General features: G+C 45.9%; 1 protein-coding gene across 1 annotated transcript in view; it reads left to right on the top strand.

Annotated features, from left to right (window-relative positions):
- LRMDA (leucine rich melanocyte differentiation associated) overlaps positions 1-23,821 on the top strand; it is a 1,247,498-nt gene that overhangs the window by 713,532 nt on the left and 510,145 nt on the right. Inside the window, exon 5 of the mRNA XM_044298852.1 lies at positions 9,257-9,383. Within this exon, the coding sequence (XP_044154787.1) occupies positions 9,257-9,383 (127 nt within the window). The remainder of the gene's footprint in view (positions 1-9,256; positions 9,384-23,821) is intronic.

Genomic DNA, 23,821 nt, shown 5'->3' with positions numbered 1-23,821 from the left:
CATGAACAAGAAAGCCGACCGCTTATTGAGGAAGTCATTGGAGGTCGCAATGTTTAACATCAAGTCTAATATCGCGGCAACCTCCGTGACCAGATCTATGTTCCTCTGGCTTAATGAATTGGAGGACCATATTAAGAATAAAACCCCTAGGGAGGAGATTCTAAATTCCCTACCCCTCCTTAAATCAGCCACCACATTTCTGGCTGATGCCTCGGCCGAGTCTGTTTGATTCTCAGCTAGGGATGGTGCCCTCTCCAACGCTGCCAGAAGGGCACTCTGGATGAAGTGTTGATCGGGGAATAGGACATCTAAAATGAAGCTCTGCTCCATTCCATTCATGGGAAAGTATGTGCTCAGCCCAGTGTTGGATAAGATTTTCGAAAAGGCCTCCGACAAAAAAAAGGGGTTTCCTGAAGACCTGTCTTATAAACGCCATTATCCCTTTCGTTCCTCCTCAAATCAGGACAGATCATACAGGGAGAAAGGGAAGACCGGGCGCTGGAGCTACCCCAAAGGGAGTAAAGGAAGAGGTTTCCCTACCTCCCATTCTAAACTAAGCGATAAACAATGACTCTGGGGTGGAGGGAATGCTGTCATCCTGGGAACTGACATCTTGGGAACTGATCTCCCAGAATCATTGGACAAAAGAGATCATAGGCTCAGGATACAGGATCAAACTGTCTTCAAAACCCCCAAATAGATTTGTAATTAAACGCTTCCAAACAAATCTATGGCAGGGAGTTCAGGACCTTCTAAAAATGAATGTGATTACTCAAGTCCGCCCCCCCCCCCTCCCCCCCTTCCTAGATCAGGGAAAGGAATTTTACTTGAATCTTTTTCTGGTAAAGAAAAAGGAAGGCTTGTTCCGTATGATAATACATTTGAAACCCTTAAACAAGTTCTTCTTGTACCAAAAGTTCAGGATGGAATCCCTAACATCGACAGTACCCTTGTTAACCCAAAATATCCTTATGTGTACAGTAGATCTACGAGACGCCTACTATCACATCCCAATCCATACCAGTTCCCAAAAAGTCCTCTGGTTTGCCATCAGAGATGACAGGGGCCGAATCCATCACTATCAGTTCAGGGCCCTTCCATTTGGAATTTCCTCGGCCCCGAGGATTTTTACAAAGTTAGTAGTGGAAATGGTGGTGTTTTTAAGGAAAGCGGGCTTGATGCTAGTTCCATACCTAGACGACTTTCTTCTGATCAGCGACAGTCTACATCAAATTGAATTACACCCTTCTATCAACACTACACAGATTGTGATGGATAGTAAACAGGAACAAGTCTATCCTCTCACCTTTCACAAGAATATGCTTTCTGGGAATGATTCTAGATTCCCAGAGCCAAGCTTTTCTTTCCCAGGACAAGATCACAGCTCTGCAATGAAGAATCAGAACTTTTCAGGTAAATAGGACATGCTCAAAAAGAGAAGCAATGAGCATGTTGGGTCTATTAACCTCATGCATACCAGCAGTACCCTGGAGACAGAATCATTTCAGACCCTTACAAATCTGGATCCTCAGGATCTGGGACAAACGGCAGTCTTCACTAGACCACAGGGTATCTATCCTACCGTCATTAGCAAAGTCCCTAGATTGGTGGAGGTTTTCTTCAAATTTGTCCAAGGGGACACCGTGGCAGAAGACTCCCTACATGCAGGTTGTGACAGACACAAGTCTTTCAGGTTGGGGCGCAAAGGTAGGAGACCATCTGTTTCAGGGAACCTGGCCCCAATCAATCAGGTCACAGTCATCAAATTTCAGGGGACTGATGGTGGTCTGGGAAACCCTAAAAGTGGCAGAGGAGAGTCTTCAGGGTCACCATGTGAAGATCCTCTCAGACAACACGACGTCCATCGCTTATCTCTCACACGAAGGAGGGACACGATCAGTGGCTCTTCAGTCACTATCATCCAAGATTTTCTCCTGGGCAGATCAAAAGGTGAGCTCCATCTCAGCAGTTTACCTCAAGGGTGTATTAAACCAAGAAGCAGACTTTTTCAGCCGCCAAAGGCTAGTTCAGACAGAATGGTCCCTGAACAAAGAGGTATTCCAGATAGTGGTGGACAAATGGGGAAACCCCAAAGTGGATCTCTTTGCCTCCAGGGCAAACTCGAAGGTGGGAATATTTTGCTCCCTAAACCCCAGGGACAACCCATGGGCCTTGGATGCGTTCGCCGCAAAGTGGCATTGGAAACTCTGTTACGCCTTCCCTTCACTACCATTGATCCCGAAGGTGATTCAGAAATTACATCAGGACAGAACTACATTAATCTTAATAGCCCCGTTCTGGCCAAAAAAAGGGCGGGTTTTCTTCCCTTAAGAAGTTCTCCATCAGGGAACCTTGGCCTCTTCCCATCAGGAAGGATCTTATGCATCAGGGTCCAGTTCTCTACCCCAATCCACAGTTCCTGAGACTGTCTGCCTGGATCCTGAAGCCCAGTTTCTGAAAAGACAGGGATTGTCCGACAAAGTAATAAATACACTGAAAGCCTCTAGGAAAAAGGTGTCCTCAGCAATCTATCTAAAGATATGGAAGAGGTTCTGTTCCTGGTGGGGGGACATTTCTCAAAATTTAAAAAGACCCAACATTCAGAAGATCCTGGATTTTTTACAGCAGGGGCTTGATTTAGGATTGAGACCTTCCACCCTTAAAGTCCAAATATCTGCTCTTGGCAGTTTCTTTGATCAGGATATCGCAGGCCACCACGATTACGTCACGAGTTCCCTCCTGGGATCTAAACATCGTACTCTCAGGGCTAATGCCCCCTTTGAGCCTATAGCTGACTGCTCAATTAAACATCTATCACTGAAGATGGCTTTCTTGATTGCGATAACATCTGCCCGTGGACTAGGGGAAATACAAGTGCTATCTCTCAGAGAACCCTATCTGCGTATCTTGGACGACAGGATTATTCTCAGATTATATCCAGGGTTCCTCCCTAAAGTTGTTTCCAACTTCCATCGCAGCCAGGAAATCATACTACCTTCTTTCTGTCAAAACCCCTCAAATAACAAAGAGTTAATATTCCACTTCTTAGATGTCAGACACTCCGTATTAAATTACATCGAGGCTACCAAAAGCTTCCGGAAGTCTGACAATCTGTTAGTTCTGTTTGCAGGGAAGAACAAAGGCCAGAAAACTTCCAAATCCTCTCTGGCCAGATGGATCAGGAACACTATCTCTCTATGCTATGAGATTCAAAATCTCCCATGTCTTGTTAACCTGAGGGCCCATTCAACCAGGGCCATGTCATCCTCTCAAGCCGAAAAGGCTGGCACTTCCCTTGATGACATATGTAAAGCTGCAACATGGGCCAGCGTCCATACATTTGTAAAGCATTACAGACTCAACCTTTCCAGAGCTTCTGATCTGTCTTTTGGACGTACGGTCCTTCAGGCCGTTGCCCCTTCTTGATATATATTTTGTATATCTCCTTGTATGCCGTTGCGATGATGCTATGGAAAAACCGGAAATAGTACTTACCGGTAATTCAGTTTCCATGAGATCATCACGACGGCACATTATTCCCTCCCATTGTTTTGTTCTGTGCTCTCGGGAGGCCTCCAGAAGGTATGAGGTAATATATTCCTTCCCTTCTCTTTATTTTCTTGTATTCATTACTCACCACCTTGTTTGCTCTGTTTTATTTTGGAAACACTGGTGTTGGTGGTGGGAGGGGGGAATATAAACCTTTCTCTGTTCCTGCCCCAACAGAGGTCGGGGGTCAATCTCCTTGTATGCCTTCGTAATGATCTCATGGAAACTGACATACCGGTAAGTACTAATTCTGTTTTTTTCGCAAGCTTTTTTTTTGTTCCTGATGCACCTTTTCGGTGGTGGAGGGTTATGTGATTTAGCATGACTTCATTGATCATTTCGGAATGAGTGTGAAAAGTACTGTACTTGTTGGAACCTTTTTGCCTCCAATTTAAAAACATTTTGCCAGAGGAAGCTTTACACGGGTTCTCAGACTTATGAGATCCAAATAGAATAATAGAAGAACCTGTTCTTGACACTTAATCCCCTGCTGTTTCTAGTGCTGCCACTCTGGTCCTTACCCCTGATTTTTGTTTCCAGGCTTCAGTTATGATGTTACTGTATATGGCACAGCCAATCTCCATCCTCAGTGGTTTCTTGCCGTATACGGCTGAGGCCAGTAATTGGCATCAATGGTCACAGCTATATCACTGCTGCAGCCTGTGAGGATCAGAGTTGCAGCTTGGTAATGGTGGGGTTTAAATGGTAGGTATATGATCTCTTATTATTTTATCACATTTTGGGGTCACTTGGGGGGTTTCTTCTAAGTTGGACAATCCCTTCAACTTTTGCCTCTGTTGAAGAGATGTATTGTTTTCAGCAATGTGGGACCTTATAAAAACGCAAAATTACTTGTCTTATCCTAAAGCTTTTTTATGTAGAAGTTTTGCTGGAGTTTAAAGGGGTTGTCTCACTTCATCCAATGGCATTTATCATGTAGACATAATTAATAAAAGGCACTTACTAATGTATTGTGATTGTCCATATTCATGGACAAAGCTTTTTCCTGTATTGCGCAAGCACAGCCACCTGGATACAAAAAGTGTATAATGTGATGGAAAAATGAATGCAGCCAGCAAAGGAAAGAATATGGATAACAACAATACATTAGTAACTGCCTTGTGTTAACTTTATCTACATGATACATGCCATTTGCTGAAGTGCGACAACCCCTTTAATTATTTAGCTACAGTACAGTGCATTATCTGCTTATGTACTTGAAATGTAATCAGAAGAAAATAAATATCAGGAAACTGAATGATCTGCACAAGAGCAGGAATCAAGTGCAACCAGGAGAGTCCCCAGAAAAATGCAGGTGATGTTTGTGGTAAGAAATGTAGCGTTGAGATCAAACTCTGTAACAGGCCCTGCAACTGTCTTACAGTAGTACAGTGCTCCACACATGGGGCAAAGAGAATATTTGGCGACATTCAGGCTCCAGGACATAGGAACGACAGAAATTTCAAAGCACCATCTAGAAATGCCTCTTATTGATTCTTTCCATCTCTTATTTAGTGATATTTTTAATTTCGTGAATACCACAATTTCTGTCCTGTTGCAAAAAGTCATTTATTTGAAGGATCTTACTTGACAAAAAAGCAGCTTCTGCTCCAGCACATTATTGTACCTTACTTTAAGACAGATTGAGTAGATTCAATGAGCTAATTCCAGGCTTTGTCACATGCAGTTGAGTGCATTTCTGGGCACTTTTACTTTTTGTGTTGGTGTCTAAATCACAATGTAAACAAGTTGGCTTTTATGACTCCATCTGAACCTAAGTATCTGTACAGGTTAAACACTGACGTGTCTAGTGAGCAGAGGACAGCACCTCAGTCATACAGACTCAGGATATCACTTGCCTGCTCTTCATACTTCACCTTTGGCAACTACAGAATTCCCCAGACAGAGAGTCTTAAGCAGACAGGAGCTTTCATCTCCCTTTGTTCTGTGTCTTCCAAATCAAAGAGTGTGGCTGAATCCTCCTTTCGTCCTGTGCCATGATCCATATGCAGCCAGTGATGACAAACTTGTCTGTGTCTCTATGGCGCCTTTGCCACTGTGAACCCATTTATATGGCCCCTTTCATCCTTCCACCTGAGTGTTCAAGCCTTAAAGAGTATTTTTTCACAAATGCATTCTATACAGCTGTCTGTATGCAAGGTTTTTACTGGGGTTGCCACATTATTTATATGCATACTGCCGATCCATTTAGCAGGTTTACCATTCAACAGAGCTTGGTAAAAAAAACATATAGAAGTGGTCATCTGGAAATTGAATTTAAGATAGAAATACACATTAAAGGGGACTTCTCACCTTTTCTTACATGTCTGTTGTAGTAACTACTTGCATTTCTCGTGTAATAACAATTCTGGGGCATCATTTCATATGACTTTATGGCGTGCCATTCCTTTAGTATCCCTACTAGAAGTTTATGAATGAAGTGTTGGCAGTCTGCAATTAGAGGCCCATCTGGATGTTGCCAATTAGGGGTATGTCCCTGCACAATCTGGCATTGCCAGCATTTCAAGTGTTAACACCCTGTTGGACCTTTTTTGCAGACTGCTAGCAATTAGTTCTTAAATTCATACTATGAATAATAGAGTAATGACATAATATACAGTTATATGAAAGATGCCCCAGAATTGCTATTACATGAGGGATGCAAGTAGTTACTAAAATAGACATGTCAGGAGATGGGACGGGTCCTCTTTAAATGGGTTATCTCATTAATACAACTCTTTTCCATATAACTTTTTATGGCAAATAGACAGCAAGGACAAAGATTCACTCCTTGCAATCTCCCTATATGAGCTAGAAAGGAGAGATTGGGGGCGGAGCTAGCCCCAGACTGTGATCGCTGCTTTACTCTGAGCTCTACGACTCCCCTAGCACAAGCCTACATCTGCTATAAGAAAGAAGGATGGTAAAGATCGGCAACCCCAAAGCAGGGGACCATTCCTCTACCAATAAATTGTTGCCAGCGAGCGGTCACATGGACAGATTTATCAAAAAAGCTGCCTCCTCGTTTGCAGTGCGGGAAACAAAGATGGCGCCGACACGTCCCCACAAAGCAAACAAGAGCTTCACTGAGAAATCAGAGGAGGACAGCGACAATGAAGAGCTGCAAAGCAGAGGCGCACTGCCGATGACCAGGCATTATCTGAAGTAAGCCCTCTGCAAGGCAATGGAACCAGTCCACAGCGAGATTTCAGCGCTTCGTCAGGACAAGTTGGGGAACGTGTAGAGTTTCTGGAGTTCCACCAAACTGCGATCCTGGCTCACCAGTTAGCTACAACAAAATCTTTTGAAAGATGCAGTACCTACCTAAATGATTTGCACAATGCCCTGGAAGACCAGGAAAACGGGATGGCGCAACAATTTGCATTTCAGAGGGATCCCAGAGACTGTGCCAACAGGTGACATACCTGCAACAGTTAAATCAATATGCAATTCCCTCCTGGGCCCAGAAGCACCCCCTGATATCATCATTGAGAGAGCCCATAGAGCGATGCTCGCCAAGCCAAAGCCTTAAGACCCTCCAAGAGATGTGATATGCAAATTCCTCAATTTCCAGAATAAATTGGCGATCCAAGATGCTGCAGGAAACTATATCATTTGAGGGCGCGCAATTTGCAGTGTACTAAGATCTCGCACCCTCTACACTGAGAAAACGCAGAGCCCTAAAGCCGTTAACCGACTGGCTAAGATCCAACAAGACCCAATACAGATGGAACTTTCCGTTCGGTCTCTCCTTTTTCTATGAGGGACGCCGCTTTAATATCTCTGCCTATACAGATCTAGATGCAGCATACGACCATCTGCAAATCCCACCACTGAACATAGAAAATTGGGAACTCCTGCAAGACTTAGCAGCACTACCTGATGTCCCTACAGTGGCTCCCTTTGCTCCACAGCGTATGCCAAAAGCCCAGAGAACCGGGAGAAGAAACCACCCATTGACGCCGAAGAGACTGGTGCAGGAAGGCTAAACGCTGCTTCATAACCAGCTTACAAAATGCCTTTTCTCCCATATTAATAACCTTTTTTTCTAGCAGGTTCCTTTTGCCCTTAAGGGACTTATTATTTTCCTCAAGTGCCTGTCCCTTTAATCATGCTTTTTCTTAAAGGGGATAATACTATCCTCATATCTTGCTCCTTCTTTCCATCCTTATTTCCTTTCTCTTTAAGTGCTGGGGAAGTCATACTAGGGTCTCTAGACCATTCTACCCCCATGATGTCTTTTTCCTCTAATTGCATTGTTACTTCAATGTTTGAGTTAGGCCTCATGCACACAACCGTTGTGTGCATCCACGGCCATTGTTCCGTTTTCAATGGGTCCGTGGAAAAATCGGAAAATGCACCGTTTGGCATCCGTGTCCGTGATCCGTGTTTCCAGTCCGTGAAAAAAATATGACCTGTCCTATTTTTTTCACGGACAACGGTTCACGGACCCATTGAAGTCAATGGGTCCGTGAAAAATCACAGATGCACACAAGATTGTCATCCGCGTCCATGATCCATGTCCGTGATCCGTGTCCGTTTTTTCCTATCATTTCAAAGGCAAACTTGATATAGATTTTTTTTGATTTTTCATGTCCGTGGATCCTCCAAAAATCAAGGAAGACCCACGGAAGAAAAAACGGACACGGATCACGGAACAACAGAAACCGTTTTTGCGGACCGCTAAAAAAAACGTCCGTGTGCATGAGGCCTTAGTTTATTGTTTAGTTTTTTTCTTCATTTTGTTTTATAATGCATCAATTGAACAATGGAAACTGAAAATAGACCAACTCTATCGTTTTTAAGAGCTGTCAGCTTGGGAATCACGTACTCATGCTCAATTTGTGAAGCAGTGGCATCTATGGTCTGCTTATAGATTTTCACCCAATACACACCCTCACTAACTGACAGTTGTTTACTAATTACTAGCTACACCTGTATTCTATCTCTTGTCTAGGCCGAGTTTATTCGTTTTTTTGGCCTCCTCATACCCAGGTCTTTTGAGACTTGATTTGTTGCTCCAGTTAAAATGAAGTTGTCTTGCTCATGCCTCACCAACCAGGTGATGCAATGCTCTGTAACTGATTGCTTGATATATGTACTTCAGGTGTCTCTGATCTCACACAAATCTTGTGATGTATTGCTCTGTATGACTCTGTACTATTCTATACTAATGTTAATTTTTTACCTGTTTGGTAAAAAAAAAATATAAAAAAAGAAAGAGCACTTTTTGGGTTTGAGCAGTGACTTACATCCTGTTGGGCTGAGTCATCTACAGTTGGGCACTGTAGGAAAATGTAGGACTGGCCACCTTTTTCTCCAGGAAAAATCATCTGTTTGTCTGGGATGCCAGGATGCAGATCTTTGACTATATGTTGTGCATCATTGCAGCTATTCTGAAAAGGGGTTGTCTTTGATAAATATGTTTTAGATATACATGCCAGATCTAGCTTGCCCTCTTGTCCTATTTCTCTCTTACTGTGCATTCAAAACATTTGTGTTTCTAAAGTTTTCAAGTGAACATGAATCTACTTGTTGACTTTCCAGTGGAATTATTTGGTTATACATGGCTCAAGAAAATAACCAAATAACCCAGGTGCATGAGTAGAGTCCAGCTTGACATATATCCATTGTACCAAGAGATGGATGTGGCTCACAAAGAAAGCTATCACAATGACAAATGTTCATCTTTGACTCTTGTCTGCAGGTACTTTGTCCTCAATAAGCTTCCTAACCTTAAGTTTTTGGATACAAGGAAAGTGACAAGCAAAGAGCGTGAAGTAGCAAGTTCCAGAGGAGCCTTTATGAAAGTTGTAAAGCCGAAAGACAACAAGGTGAGATTTTCTTATGATTAAAAAAAAAATCAATTTTCCAGTGCATTTATAGTTCATTAAATGTATATGCTTGAAATCATTCTGAGAGGATTCAGACAGTTTTGTTCTTCAACTGTAGGCTGTGAAATCTACTTTCATGGCTGTCTTTAATTCTGTCTGGATTTCTACATACAATAAGTTATGCACATGCATTTTAAATCCTTAGCTGCATAAATTATAAGATAAACTCTGTATACTGCATATCTGTAATTTACTACCAAGCTTACTGCAACTTAAATATTTTGATTGAAGACCCTTAAAAAGCCCAAGAATTATGGAAAGAACTAAGACTGATCAATGCTTAAAAGGGTTTTCCGGGAATAATATTTTATTTTCCATTAAACATGCCTTGGCCATATATATATGTATACAGTACAGACCAAAAGTTTGGACACACCTTCTCACTCAAAGAGTATTCTTTATTTTCATGACTATGAAAATTGTAGAGTCACACTGAAGGCATAAAAACTATGAATTAACACATGTGGAATTATATACATAACAAAAAGTGTGAAACAACTGAAAATATGTCATATTCTAGGTTCTTCAAAGTAGCCACCTTTTGCTTTGATTACTGCTTTGCACACTCTTGGCATTCTCTTGATGAGCTTCAAGAGGTAGTCACCTGAAATTGTCTTCCAACAGTCTTGAAGGAGTTCCCATAGATGCTTAGCACTTGTTGGCCCTTTTGCCTTCACTCTGCGGTCCAGCTCACCCAAAACCATCTCGATTGGGTTCAGGTACGGTGACTGTGGAGGCCAGGTCATGTGGCTCAGCACCCCATCACTCTCCTTCATGGTCAAATAGCCCTTACACAGCCTGGAGGTGTGTTTGGGGTCATTATCCTGTTGAAAAATAAACGATGGTCTGACTAAATGCAAACCGGATGGAATAGCATGCCGCTGCAAGATGCTGTGGTAACCATGCTGGTTCAGTATGCCTTCAATTTTGAATAAATCCCCAACAATGTCTCCATGCTTCACGGTGGGAACCAGGCATGTAGAGTCCATCCGTTCACCTTTCTGCGTCGCACCAAGAAACAGTGGTTGGAACCAAAGATCTCAAATTTGGACTCATCAGACCAAAGCACAGATTTCCACTGGTCTAATGTCCATTCCTTGTATTCTTTAGCCCAAACAAGTCTCTTCTGCTTGTTGCCTGTCCTTAGCAGTGGTTTCCTAGCAGATATTCTACCATAAAGGCCTGATTTACACAGTCTCCTCTTAATAGTTGTTCTAGAGATGTGTCTGCTGCTAGAACTCTGTGTGGCATTGACCTGGTCTCCAATCTGAGCTGCTGTTAACCTGCGATTTCTGAGGCTGGTGGCTCGGATGAACTTATCCTCCGCAGCAGAGGTGACTCTTGGTCTTCCTTTCCTGGGGCGGTCCGCATGCGAGCCAGTTTCTTTGTAGCGCTTGATGGTTTTTGTGACTGCACTTGGGGACACTTTCAAAGTTTTCCCAATTTTTCGGACTGACTGACCTTCATTTGTTAAAGTAATGATGGCTACTCGTTTTTCTTTACTTAGAATTTGTATTATGGCAAGAAAAAAACAGCTAACAGTCTATTCAGTATGACTATCAGCTGTGTATCCACCTGACTTCTCCACAATGCAACTGATGGTCCCAACCCCATTTATAAGGCAAGAAATCCCACTTATTAAACCTGACAGGGCACACCTGTGAAGTGAAAACCATTTCAGGTGACTACCTCTTGAAGCTCAAGAGAATGCCAAGAGTGTGCAAAGCAGTAATCAAAGCAAAATGTGGCTACTTTGAAGAACCTAAAATACAACATATTTTCAGTTGTTTCATACTTATTTGTTATGTATATAATTCCACATGTGTTAATTCATAGTTTTGATGCCTTCAGTGTGAATCTACAATTTTCATAGTCATGAAAATAAAGAAAACTCTTTGAATGAGAAGATGTGTCCAAACTTTTGGTCTGTACTGTACACATATATATATATATATAATGATTTTATTACCTATTATGCCCCGTTTCTTTGCTTTACAAACCAGTCACGTGACCTGGTTTGTTGTCTTGCTGGTGTCACGTCGAGTCACATGCCCCCACAAGCTACACTGCCCATTGACTCGACGTCCTCATTGAGGGACAGAGTCAAAGAGGGGCTGTCTCTATATATGTGCACTCCCCTCTCCTGTGTCCACACTTGCTGCCTAGCCTGGCACAGCTACATGACAGGCATGCAGACAGTAAATACGAGGGGTATTCAATAAGTTATCTACCCCAGCATGTTCTGTTAATGTTAGAGAGCTGAACTTGTCTGTACAGGTTGAGACATGTCAGGACATGCAACACACACAGTAGAAGTTCAGTCTGATGAAAGTGTCTACACTTGTTGCCTAGCCTGGCACAGCTATGTGACAGGCATGCAGACAGAGTGGTATCCGATTACACATAACACTAGTACATAGTGCTAGTATATAGTGGTCATATCTAGCTCAGGGAATAGGAGTCAGGTGGAGGAGGCAATGGAGGGGCGTCAATGGAGGTGGAATAAGGTTGTGCCAAGTGTGGACAGCAGAGTGGCTTGCATGTGCACAGAAGAAGCTCCTGCCTGACTCTTCGCATCAGTGCTGACGTTGCGGCAACAAGCAGTGCACCTCACAGGGGGCAGCATGTGACCCATTGAAGTGACAACAGCAAGACAACAAACCAGGTCATGTGGCTGGTTTGTAAAGCAAGGAAATGGGGACTAATAGGTAATAAAATTATATTATATATGTAAGTATGGCAAGGGCATGTTTAATGGAAATAAAAGTTTATTCCTGGGAAACCCAACCTTGAAAGGGCTTCCTCATTTTGCCTTTAAAATGCCTTTTTTTGGTTTCCTGAACTCCCATTTCTGCCACCATGTAGATGAAATATTAAAGGGTTTGTCCAGCAGGTCCCAATGTTTAGTAAAGTGCAAAGAAATTGCAGTGGGTGATTGCTCAGTCAATCCTTGGCCACTGCTGTGGCCAGTGATTGGCAGGGCGGTTATCTCCTGCCATTTCCTGTGTGTTAAGTCTGGGCAAGGAACTGGAGACTAGCATATGATGATGGCGACAATAAATAGATGATGCAATTTAGTAGTTCTTTTCTGAAGATACTAGTATGATACACAAATAATGTGACAGTTGCAACCAGCACAACACTTGAGTGTCTCTTAATCTTCTGATTGTCAACAGTCTCTAGAAACAACCGTTATCAGGGACAACCACAGCAATGCAATTAGTAAATACGAGGGGTGTTCAATAGGTTATCTACCCCAACATGTTCTGTCAGTGTTAGAGAGCTGAACTTGTCTGTACATGTTGAGACATGTCAGGACATGCAACACACACAGTAGCAGTTCAGTTTGATGAAAGTACTGGAAGTGACAGGATGGCAAGTGCAGTAAAGTGCAGGTCTACAAAGAAAGGGAGGGATTTGGAGCTTCTTTCCATGATTAAATTTCTTATAAAGGAAGAAAATAAGCCTAAGGAAATCCATGAAAGTATGTATGTGGTAGAGATGCATCTTCTTATTACCAAGTAAAGTTTTGGGCCAAGCAGTTCAAATGGGGGTAAGAAACCAATTGAAGATGACCCCCATTCAGGGTGACCTGTCAAAGCACCTTCCGAGGAAAAGTAAAGTGGAGGCCGTGATTTTTGAAAATTGTAAGGTCAAATCAGTGTTATAGGTCATGAATTAGGAATTTCAGTTTGCACAGTTTCCAGTATAATTCATGATGTTTTGATGGTGTCGAAGGTCAGTTCCTGTTGAGGCCATGAATGTTGACAACTGAGCAAAAAACTTGTTGCCAGCAGTTTAGCCAAGCGAATTTAGTCATGCTTAGAGAAAATCTAGGTGACTTCTATTCTCAAATTATTATGAGTGATGAAACATGGGTCCACCACCATGACCATATGACCAAACAAGAGTCCATGCAATGGAAGCACAAGAGTTTAAAAACTGAAAATAAATTTTGTGTGCATCAGTCAGTTGAATATCATGGCAACAGTTTTTTGGGATACGGAAGGTGCTTTATTACTAGATAACAATTACTGGAGATGCCTATGCTTCAACATTGAAGACATTACGTGTGGCAATCAAAGAGAAACATTGTGGAAAGTTGTCTGCAGGTGTGTTACTTCTTGCAAATCGCAAGCTGCTATCAGGAAATGCGGCTGCATGGAGCCGTGCCATGCGGATAATCTGCTGTGTGAAAGAGAGCCAAGCCCTGTTCCGGACAGCAGAGACACAGAGCATTAACATGATTGATCATGCTCTTTGCCTCTCTGTGATCTTTTTACTAGAGAATCACAGTGAGATAAAATTGTCAATACACAAAGTGAAAATAGTGTGCATGGCCAAGGTAGGCGCACTGGCAGCCCCAGGACTCGGAACAGGCACATACCATGTTACTGTTACTGTAGCAGTGAGCAGGCCTACAGAGACTCTCAGCAGAGGGACTGAAGAAGACTGGGTAGCTTAAAGGTAACACTGGTTGTGGGACGCCTATAGTTGCCTCTGGGGCTGCATGAGGCCCAAAAGCCACATGTTAGAAACCCTAAGCTTAGGGTTAACCTGCCAACCAAACAGTTTGAAAGGGGCAATTTCAGACCTGTTTGAAGGAAGTATGCAGCCGTGAACAGAATAATGAATAAGCAAATAGAATGTGTTATTGCTAATTGGTATCTGAGTTTCTATTTCAGTCAGTGTACATGCATGTTGTGTAAATGGTGTGTAATATCATCTGTTTGTTGAGGGTCTTTGATAATTGGGTGTCATTTCAATTTGGACTGGTGTTAAATTGAGGTATTAACCCTACTGTTATTCCCAGTCTGTTGTAAAGAAAACGCACTGCTACATTATTTTTATGGGTTATAAATAAATATGTAAGTGCATTTACAAGTAAGAACATTTCTGATATTCTCTCTAACATAGAGCTATGTAGTAAAGTTTTTTTTTTTTACTAAGTAGAATATGGAGCCACAACTATTTGGGTTCACGCCAAACACAAGTGAGTTTTTATAACATTTAATCATTATGTAAAGCCATGTTTCAGACAGGGTCAGCCACTGATGGAAGGGTAGAGTATAATGAGATGTTTTGTTTTGCTTTTGCGTTGATTTCTGTTGGTACATTTTCCAACATCAGGCAGGGGGCCATCAATACGCTAGAAAATACACCACAATTAGTGCTTGCTCTCATGTTAATTTCTGTACGGATCCCTGTAATTGTCACTAATGGCAATTAGACAGCAAAAGACTGCAAAGACATTTGCATTGTTCCCCTGTGCACTGTTAAGACAAGGCAATATGTTTAACACTTTCGGCACTGCAGCCATTTGTAGTGGAGCAGATAGAGTTAATGGTCATTACCTCATCAACTCATAAAGTACTCAATTATCTTTAATTTTTGACCCAATACATATGTTAGATTAGCTAGTTATACTGCCTTTAGGTCAACTATAAGTGCATATCCAGTTGTATGTATTAATAATCTTTGTTGCAGCCTCAATTTTTAATAGTGAGGTCCTCATGTCCGTGTAGGACCTGGTGAACGCTTGAAGACAATTGTCTCCACCAAAATAGTACATGCTCTGCGTTTCTTGGAACAGTACCACTTACGTCTATGGGTCTGTTGCAGACCATTGTACACACAGAAGAAACATTTGGTCATGTGAATAAGCTCTAATTGTTCATGTCATCTTTGGCTTTGTTGTGTTAATGTAATATTCTGTAAATAATCTAATTGTAAAGGAGTGACCCAAAATTCACTTGAAATGCCATAATAGTTAACCAGGGGGCATGTCAGCTGCTGAAAGCCCAACCAGTTATGAGAATAGACAAATGTTGATGGAAACCATTAAAGATAACTGCTGCACAGTCATTTTTCACTGAAATGAATAGGAGTTATGAAAGATCTAGTGAGTAGGGTTGAGCGAGCCCGAACTGTAATGTTCGGGTTCGTACCGAAACTTTAGGATTTTTTGACCCCGGACCCGAACCCGAACATTTCAGTAAAAGTTTGAGTTCGGTGGTCGGAGATTTAATGGCGCTTTTTGAAAGGCTGCAGGGCATCCAATGAACAAGCATTTAACTAGTGTGCCCTTAGAAGCCATCACAGCCATGCCTACTAATGGAATGGCTATGATTGGCCAGTGCAGTATGTGACCCAGCCTCTATATAAGCTGGGGTCACGTAACGCCGCACGTCACTCAGCTCTTACTAGTGTAGGGATAGGATGCTGCGGCTTTGAGGAAGAGAATAGGAAATAATCTAATATCAGAACTTGTTAACTCTACAGTTGCGATCTACAGTGATTTTTTTTTTTGTGTGGGTGCAATTCAATATTTTTTTACCCTGCCCTGAGCCCAGTGACACATAAAAATAAGTTTTATCCATCTGTTAGTTAGATGGGCGTCGGCGGCCATTTTGTATGAGTTCAGTGCACCAGCACTGCATAGGGACAATTATTTAATCCTGTTCTTTTAGTTCAGTTTTTTTAAGTGCACCTGAACTGCATATGTGCCAGGGGAAGGGAAAATAATATAGGTAATCCGTCTGTGAGTTCAGGGACCCAGGGATGACATATGCACATATTCAGTAAATCCATCTGTTAGATTCTGGGGGGACAAATTAATTATTTTTAGGCTAAAAAGTACATTTGCGGCCTGCACTGCATTTGTGATAGTGAAAGGAAATCAATTAAATCCATCTCTTTCATTTGTGGGTGAAAAAAAATAATATCATTTTTTTCCATAAACTACCTTTGTGGCCTGCACTGCAAATCTGATATAAATAAATAAATCCATCTGTTTCACTGTGGGTGAAAAAATCATTTTTTTTTTGTCAGAACGTACCTTTGCGGCCTGCGCTGCATTTCTGACAGCCCAATACAACCGTTAAATACTGCTGTTATATTGTGGTTTGAAAAAACACAATTTTTGTGCTAGATTATACATTTGTGGCCTGCGCTGCATTTCTGACAGTCCAATATAACCGTTAAATACTGCTGTTATATTGTGGTTTTAAAAAAACACCCTTTTTGTGCTACATCGTACATTTGTGGCCTGCTCTGCATTTCTGACAGTCCAATACAACCGTTAAATACTGCTGTTATATTGTGGTTTGAAAAAAACACCCTTTTTGTGCTACATCGTACATTTGTGGCCTGCTCTGCATTTCTGACAGTCCAATATAACCGTTAAATACTGCTGTTATATTGTCAGAACCTCCCAGGGAGCCAGTAGTGGGATGAGGAACCCACTGGCAGTAAGCAGCTGACAGCCCAGAATGCGGTACAAGTTTAGGGATAATCCAAGAGGGGTAGTCAATGTCCAATCCGGGTCGAGGCAGGCAGCGAAGGTTCAAGGCGGAAGACAGTCCAGGGGTCAGTAGCCGGGAAGGATACAAAGAAACAACAGGCAATAGAAGGATCTGCAGGGAGGCTAGGTGTTCACCATAAGGTGGAATAACTCAGCAATGAACCAGAGCTCAGGCCAGGTCTTTATAGCCAGGGAAGGTAGGAACCACCCTCCCCCGGAACCAATGGCAGGCGAGGAAGGTGGAAGGTGTGTACTGGGAATCTCCCTCAGCAAGGCTCACACCTGACAGCCGGATAATGCAGGAACTCTATGCACCCGGAAATGTGCGAGCAGCCTGTGTACTGCGCACACGCCGTGCACCCGCACCTCGGGCACCAGGTGTTCTACCGAGCTGAAGGGGAACCCGTGCCCTGCGCCGTGCCCGTGGTCCCAGAGTAGGGGTAACACCCCCTGCTTCCTGACAGAGCCCCCCACCAAGGAGCGGCCTCCGGACGCGACCCTGGGAAGGCCTCTCGGGGTGAGCCCGATGGAACGCCCGCACCTTGGCGGCCGCATGGACATTCCCCAAGGGCTCCCAGGAACGCTCCTCGGGACCGTACCCCTTCCAGTGGATGAGATACTCCAGGACCCCACGCCGGCGGCGGGAGTCCAGGATCTCCTGGACTTCATACTCATCATCGTTATTCACCTGGATGGGAGGTGGTGGAGCAGGTGCCCAGTCCGGGAATGGGTTGGCACGGTGTGGTTTCAACAAGGACACGTGGAATACCGGGTGGATTCCCAGGGAAGTAGGCAACTGGAGCTTGGCTGCAACGTTGTTGACCATACTCACGATCTCAAAGGGACCAATGTAACAGGGTCCCAGTTTTCGGGAGGGACAGGACAGCTTGAGGTGCTGTGTGGAAAGCCACACCTTGTCCCCGTCTTTGTACCTGGGGAATTCTGTGCGTCTACGGTCTGCCTGCGTCTTGTGCCGCTGCTGAGCGGCCTGGAGTTGTTGCGTTAGGGTCCGCCTCAGTTCTCGTAGGAGCCGGAGCTGTTGAGCCACTTCAGGCACTGGGACATCAAGGGGGAGATCCGGGAGAGTTGCGGGATGATAGCCATAGTTGGCATAGAATGGTGAGAGCCCGGTGGAGGAATGAAGCTGATTGTTGAAGGAAAATTCCGCGAAGGAGAGATGGCTCACCCAGTCGTCTTGTAGATGGGATGTGTAACAGCGAAGGAACTGTTCGAGAGTTTGGTTGGTCCTTTCGGTCTGCCCATTGGACTGGGGGTGATAGGCAGAAGACAGGCTGCGAGTGATATGAAGGCTACGGCAAAACTGGGTCCAAAAGCGGGAGGTGAATTGTGAGCCCCGGTCTGAGACGATGGAATCAGGGAGCCCGTGCAACCGGAACACGTGTTGGAGGAACAACTCTGAGGTTTTTTGGGCCGTCGGGAGACCGGAGGTCGGAATGAAGTGGGACATCTTGGTACATCTGTCCACCACCACCATGATGGTAGTACAGGCTTGTGAAGGCGGTAAGTCCACAATGAAATCCATGGCTATGTTGCGCCATGGAAGGGTTGGCACTGGCAGAGGCTGTAATAACCCAACAGGTTTTGAGGTGGGACGTTTGTAGAGTGCACACACGGAACAAGACTCTATGAAGGAGCGTACGTCGGCTGCCAAAGAGGGCCACCAAAACTGACGTAGGATGCATTCCATGGTGTTGCGCCTACCTCGGTGGCCTGCTGTGGGGTGGTCATGGTGATGCTGTAGTACAGGCAGTCGCTGGGAGACTGGGACGTAGATCCACTGTTGGTGGTAACAAAGCCCCTGCTTCATTGGCAGATGGGCTGCCTCCTCTGGAGCTGGCATGCTGGCCCGTCGGATCCTCTCGATCAAGGAGTGTTGGGTGGCTAGAAAGTATGCGGCTGGCAGGATCGGTTCCGGAGGTGCAGGATCGGCCTCGGAGGAGCACATACGGGACAAGGCATCAGCCTTGCCGTTCTTGGATCCCGGTCGATAGGTAATCTGGAGGCGAAAACGGGAGAAAAAGAGAGCCCACCTGGCTTGTCGAGGACGCAGTCGCTTGGCACTGCGGAGATATTCGAGGTTGCGATGGTCGGTGTACACCACCACAGGGTTTTCGGCTCCTTCCAGCAAATGTCTCCATTCCTCCAGGGCGTCCTTGATAGCGAGCAGCTCCCTCTCACCCACATCATAGTTTCGTTCGGCCCCGGTGAGTTTGCGGGAATAAAAGGCAACGGGATGGAGAAGCTGCTTCTCCCCTTGGACCTGGGAGAGAACAGCCCCGATAGCCCCCTCGGAGGCATCGGTCTCCAGAAAAAACGGGCAAGAGGCGTCCGGTTGTACTAGTATAGGTGCCTGTGTGAACAGCCTCTTAAGGTGCTGGAATGCCTGTTGGACCTTCGGGGTCCATTCAAACAGGGTGTTGCTCCTGGTCAGAGCAGTGATGGGAGCGCAGATCGCTGAAAAGTTCCGAATGAATCGGCGGTAAAAATTGGCAAAACCAATTAACTGCTGCACCATCCGCCGATTGCGGGGGACAGGCCAATTCTGGACGGCCTGGATCTTCCTGGGGTCCATCTCCACTCGACCTGGGGATAGGATGTAGCCCAGGAACTCAATGGACGAGACTTCGAAGGTGCTTTTTTCAAGCTTGCCATAGAGACTGTGGGTCCGCAGACGCTGGAGCACCGATTTGACATGCCGTTCGTGTTGTGGCAGTGATCTGGAGAAGACAAGGATATCGTCCAGATATACCACAACATGGGTATCCAACAGGTCACGGAAGACGTCATTGATGAAGCACTGAAATGTGGCAGGGGCGTTACAGAGCCCGAAGGGCATGACAAGGTACTCGTAGTGCCCAAACCGTGAGCGGAATGCTGTCTTCCACTCATCCCCCTCCCTGACACGAATCAGATTGTAGGCCCCACGGAGGTCGATCTTGGTGAAGAAACGGGCATCCTTGACTCTGTCCAGCAAGTCGGGAATGAGAGGGAGTGGGTACCGGTTTTTCTTGGTGATGTCGTTCAGGGCCCGGTAATCGACACAGGGCCGGAGACCCCCATCTTTTTTCCCCACAAAGAAGATGCCGGCCCCAACTGGAGAGGTCGAGGGACGGATGAACCCCTTCGCTAGGCTCTCCTCTATGTAGTCCTTCAGGGCCCTGGTCTCGGGTTCGGACAGATTGTACAAGCGCCCGTACGGCAGTGGGGCTCCAGGGAGCAGGTCAATGGGGCAATCATAAGGCCTGTGTGGCGGCAAGGCGTCTGCTCCTTTTTTTTCAAAAACGTCTGCATAGTCCCGATATTTGTCAGGTAGTCTGTGTTCAACGGTGCCCAGAACCGCAGGAGGGCTTGGAGCCGGAGACGCGTGAACAGGAGAACCGGAGGGGGGCGTGAAGGTGATGGAGCCAGAGGTCCAGTTAATCGTTGGGTTGTGTCTCCTAAGCCAGGGGATGCCTAAAATGACTGGAAACAAGGGGGAAGGCACGATGTCCCACACGATCTTCTCGGAATGGTAAAGGCCGATGCGGAGGAACAAGGGATGTGATTCCATGGCGATAGGTCCCGTCTTTAGGGTGCTGCCATCCACCAGATGCAGCTGGGATGGGTTCTTCTTAGGGCGCAACGGGATGCCTAGTTGGGAAGCCAGATCCTTGTCCATAAAACAGCTGCTTGCGCCCGAATCAATGATGGCAGAGAGATCAATATTGTTGTTGCCCAGCTGCAGGGAAACAGGGATGGTGAGATGAGACGAGTTGTTATACATAGGTAGGTTAATGCATACCGTGGGTGTCTCCGGCCTACCTTCGGGAGGTTTGATGGGACAGTTCTTCAGGAAATGGCCCGGTTTTGCGCAATATAAACACAGATGCAAGGTTCTTCTCCTGGTTCTCTCCACCGTGGACAGGGGACCCCGAACAGCCCCGATCTGCATCGGCTCCTCCTGGTTACCGTCTGTTGCCACAGGAACAGGAAGCCTTAAGGGTTCCGACCGGCGCTCCGTTAGAGGCGGGGTCTGTTGTCGCTCCTGTCGTCTTTCCCGGAAGCGGCGATCCAGGTGGGTTACTGAGTCCATCAGGCCCCCCAAGGAGCCCGGCACCCCAATGCGGGCGAGCTCATCCTTGAGCTGCTCGGACAAACCGATGCGGAATTGGTCAATCAAGGCCAACTCGTTCAAGCCCGTATCCGGGGCTACCTCACGGAATTCCATGATGTAATCCTCCACTGGACGTCTGCCCTGGCGGAGGGTGCGCAAGGTACCCCTGGCGGTTGAAGAACGCAGGGGGTCATCATAAAGTCTTTGCATAGCTGCGGCAAAGGACTTCCAAGATGCCAGCACTGGGTCATCGGCTAGTAGGAGTTGGTGCGCCCAGGTCTGGGGAGGCCCTGAGAGCAAGGAAATTGCCGTGCGTACCTTGACAAAGTCCGTGGCATATGTACGTGGCTTCAGGGAAAACAACAGCTCGCAGGAGATGATGAAGGAGCGGTACTTCCTCCGATCTCCTGAAAACCGCTCAGGGAGGCTGACTGACGGCTCGCTAGAGACCACTTCCAGGGTGCGCGCCGGCGTAGGGGGAGGCGAGGGTGGTAGCGCGGTGCGCTCTGCGATGCGCTGCTCCTGTGTGGCAACCCTCTGCAGCAGGTGCTCATGACTCGCTTGCATCTCCTGAAAGGCCTGCGTCATGAGGTTAAGTTGCTGGGTCATGGCCGTCATGGGATCCACTGCTTTTGCGGGTTCCATGGTGAAGGCTGAGTTATTATGTCAGAACCTCCCAGGGAGCCAGTAGTGGGATGAGGAACCCACTGGCAGTAAGCAGCTGACAGCCCAGAATGCGGTACAAGTTTAGGGATAATCCAAGAGGGGTAGTCAATGTCCAATCCGGGTCGAGGCAGGCAGCGAAGGTTCAAGGCGGAAGACAGTCCAGGGGTCAGTAGCCGGGAAGGATACAAAGAAACAACAGGCAATAGAAGGATCTGCAGGGAGGCTAGGTGTTCACCATAAGGTGGAATAACTCAGCAATGAACCAGAGCTCAGGCCAGGTCTTTATAGCCAGGGAAGGTAGGAACCACCCTCCCCCGGAACCAATGGCAGGCGAGGAAGGTGGAAGGTGTGTACTGGGAATCTCCCTCAGCAAGGCTCACACCTGACAGCCGGATAATGCAGGAACTCTATGCACCCGGAAATGTGCGAGCAGCCTGTGTACTGCGCACACGCCGTGCACCCGCACCTCGGGCACCAGGTGTTCTACCGAGCTGAAGGGGAACCCGTGCCCTGCGCCGTGCCCGTGGTCCCAGAGTAGGGGTAACACCCCCTGCTTCCTGACATATATTGTGCTTTGAAAAAAAACACCCTTCTTGTGCTACATCGTACATTTGCAGCCTGAGCTGCATTTCTGACAGTCCAATACAACCGTTAAATACTGCTGTTATATTGTGGTTTGAAAAACAAAACAAAACCTTTTTGTGCTACATCGTACATTTGTGGCCTGCGCTGCAATTCTGACAGTCCAATAAAACCAGTCAATACTGCTGTTACATTTTTGGTTGGCAAATTCACTTTTTTTTTTGACCGTGAAGTGATTGTATTAAACTTAGCTGTCACATTGTTGTGTGACCTTAAGAAATGTTTTTTCTTATGACACTGGCACATCCTTACTGTCAGTGAACTTAATTGTTACATGGTCACCTGACATAAAACATCTGTTAGTTTGGTTGGTAAACGCAAAGAATGAGGAGAGTGTCAAACAAGGGACATGGCCCTGGTCGTTGTGCTGCTGGTGTTGGTGGAGCTACTGTTGCAGGGAGAGGATGTGGTCTATCTGTGCCAGCTACAAACACAAGTGAAACACCTTCCTCAGGTGCGATTAGACGACAGAACCTTCAGCGTTATTTGGTTGGTCCGAATGCCGCCCTACGAATGGTGAGTCCAGAACAAGTGCAGGCGATAGTAGATTGGGTGGCTGACAATGCCTCTAGTTCCTTCACATTGTCTCCCACCCAGTCCCCTGCTGAAAGATCAGAGTTGGCACCTGCAGTTCGTGGCCATCAGTCTTTCACCTCATCCCCTTGCAAATCAGCCAAGCAGTCTGAGCCCCAAGTCATGCAGCAGTCTCTTCTGCTTTTTGATGACTCTGCTAGCAGGGCTTCCCAGGGCCATCCACATAGCCCTGCCCCAGAAGTGGAAGAGATTGCGTGCACCGATGCCCAACCACTTATTTTTCAGGATGAGTACATGTGAGTACATCTCGGATGATGACAAAACACAGGTGCCAACTGCTGTGGCTTTCTGCAGTGTGCAGACCAACAAGGAGGGCAGGAGTGAAGACTAGGTGGAAAATGATGTGGAGGACGATCTAAGTGCAAAGCATGAGCTGCAGTGGAGTAGACACCTCAAAAACAAGAAAGGTCCTCCTCATGTTTCCTCTTCTGCTGCAGTCTCGGCCTCTTCATCCACCTCTGGAGTGACAGTGGCACCTGCTACCTCGCAAATAGAGGATGTGCCAGCAACGCCACCACCTCGGTCACCAAGCATCTCCACAATGTCCCATGGAAGCGTTCAGCTGCCTATCTCTCAAACACTGTAGTGTTTCCACAACGACCGCCGAGTTGGCTACATTCTAACTTGTGCTGGTTACTGGGTGGCCACGCTGCTGGATTCCCTTTACAAGGACAATGTACCGTCCTTAATTCCATCACTGGAGCGTGATCGGAAGATGCGCGAGACAAGCGCATGCTGGTAGATGCGCCCCTGATGGCATTCCCACCTGACAGCGGGGGGCACAGTGGAAGCACAAGGCGAAGGCAGAGGAGTAGAAAAAGGTCGCCAACGCATCTGGGGCACCGCCAGCACCTCAGATGGCAATGTTAGCATGGCCGAAATGTGGAAAAGTCTTGTCAGCCTGCCACAACAACCAGCACCACCAGCTGATATGGAACGTCTTAGCAGGAGGCAGCACTTTAGGAATATGGTGGAGCAGTATGTGTGCACATGCCTACACGTACTGACTGATGGGTCTGCCCCCTTAAACTTCTAGGTCTCCAAATTGGGCACATGGCC

Source organism: Bufo gargarizans, chromosome 6, assembly GCF_014858855.1.
Source record: "Bufo gargarizans isolate SCDJY-AF-19 chromosome 6, ASM1485885v1, whole genome shotgun sequence".
NCBI lineage: Eukaryota > Metazoa > Chordata > Amphibia > Anura > Bufonidae > Bufo > Bufo gargarizans.
Note: the sequence above shows the minus strand (reverse complement) of the source record. Positions and strands in the feature narration are given on the sequence as shown.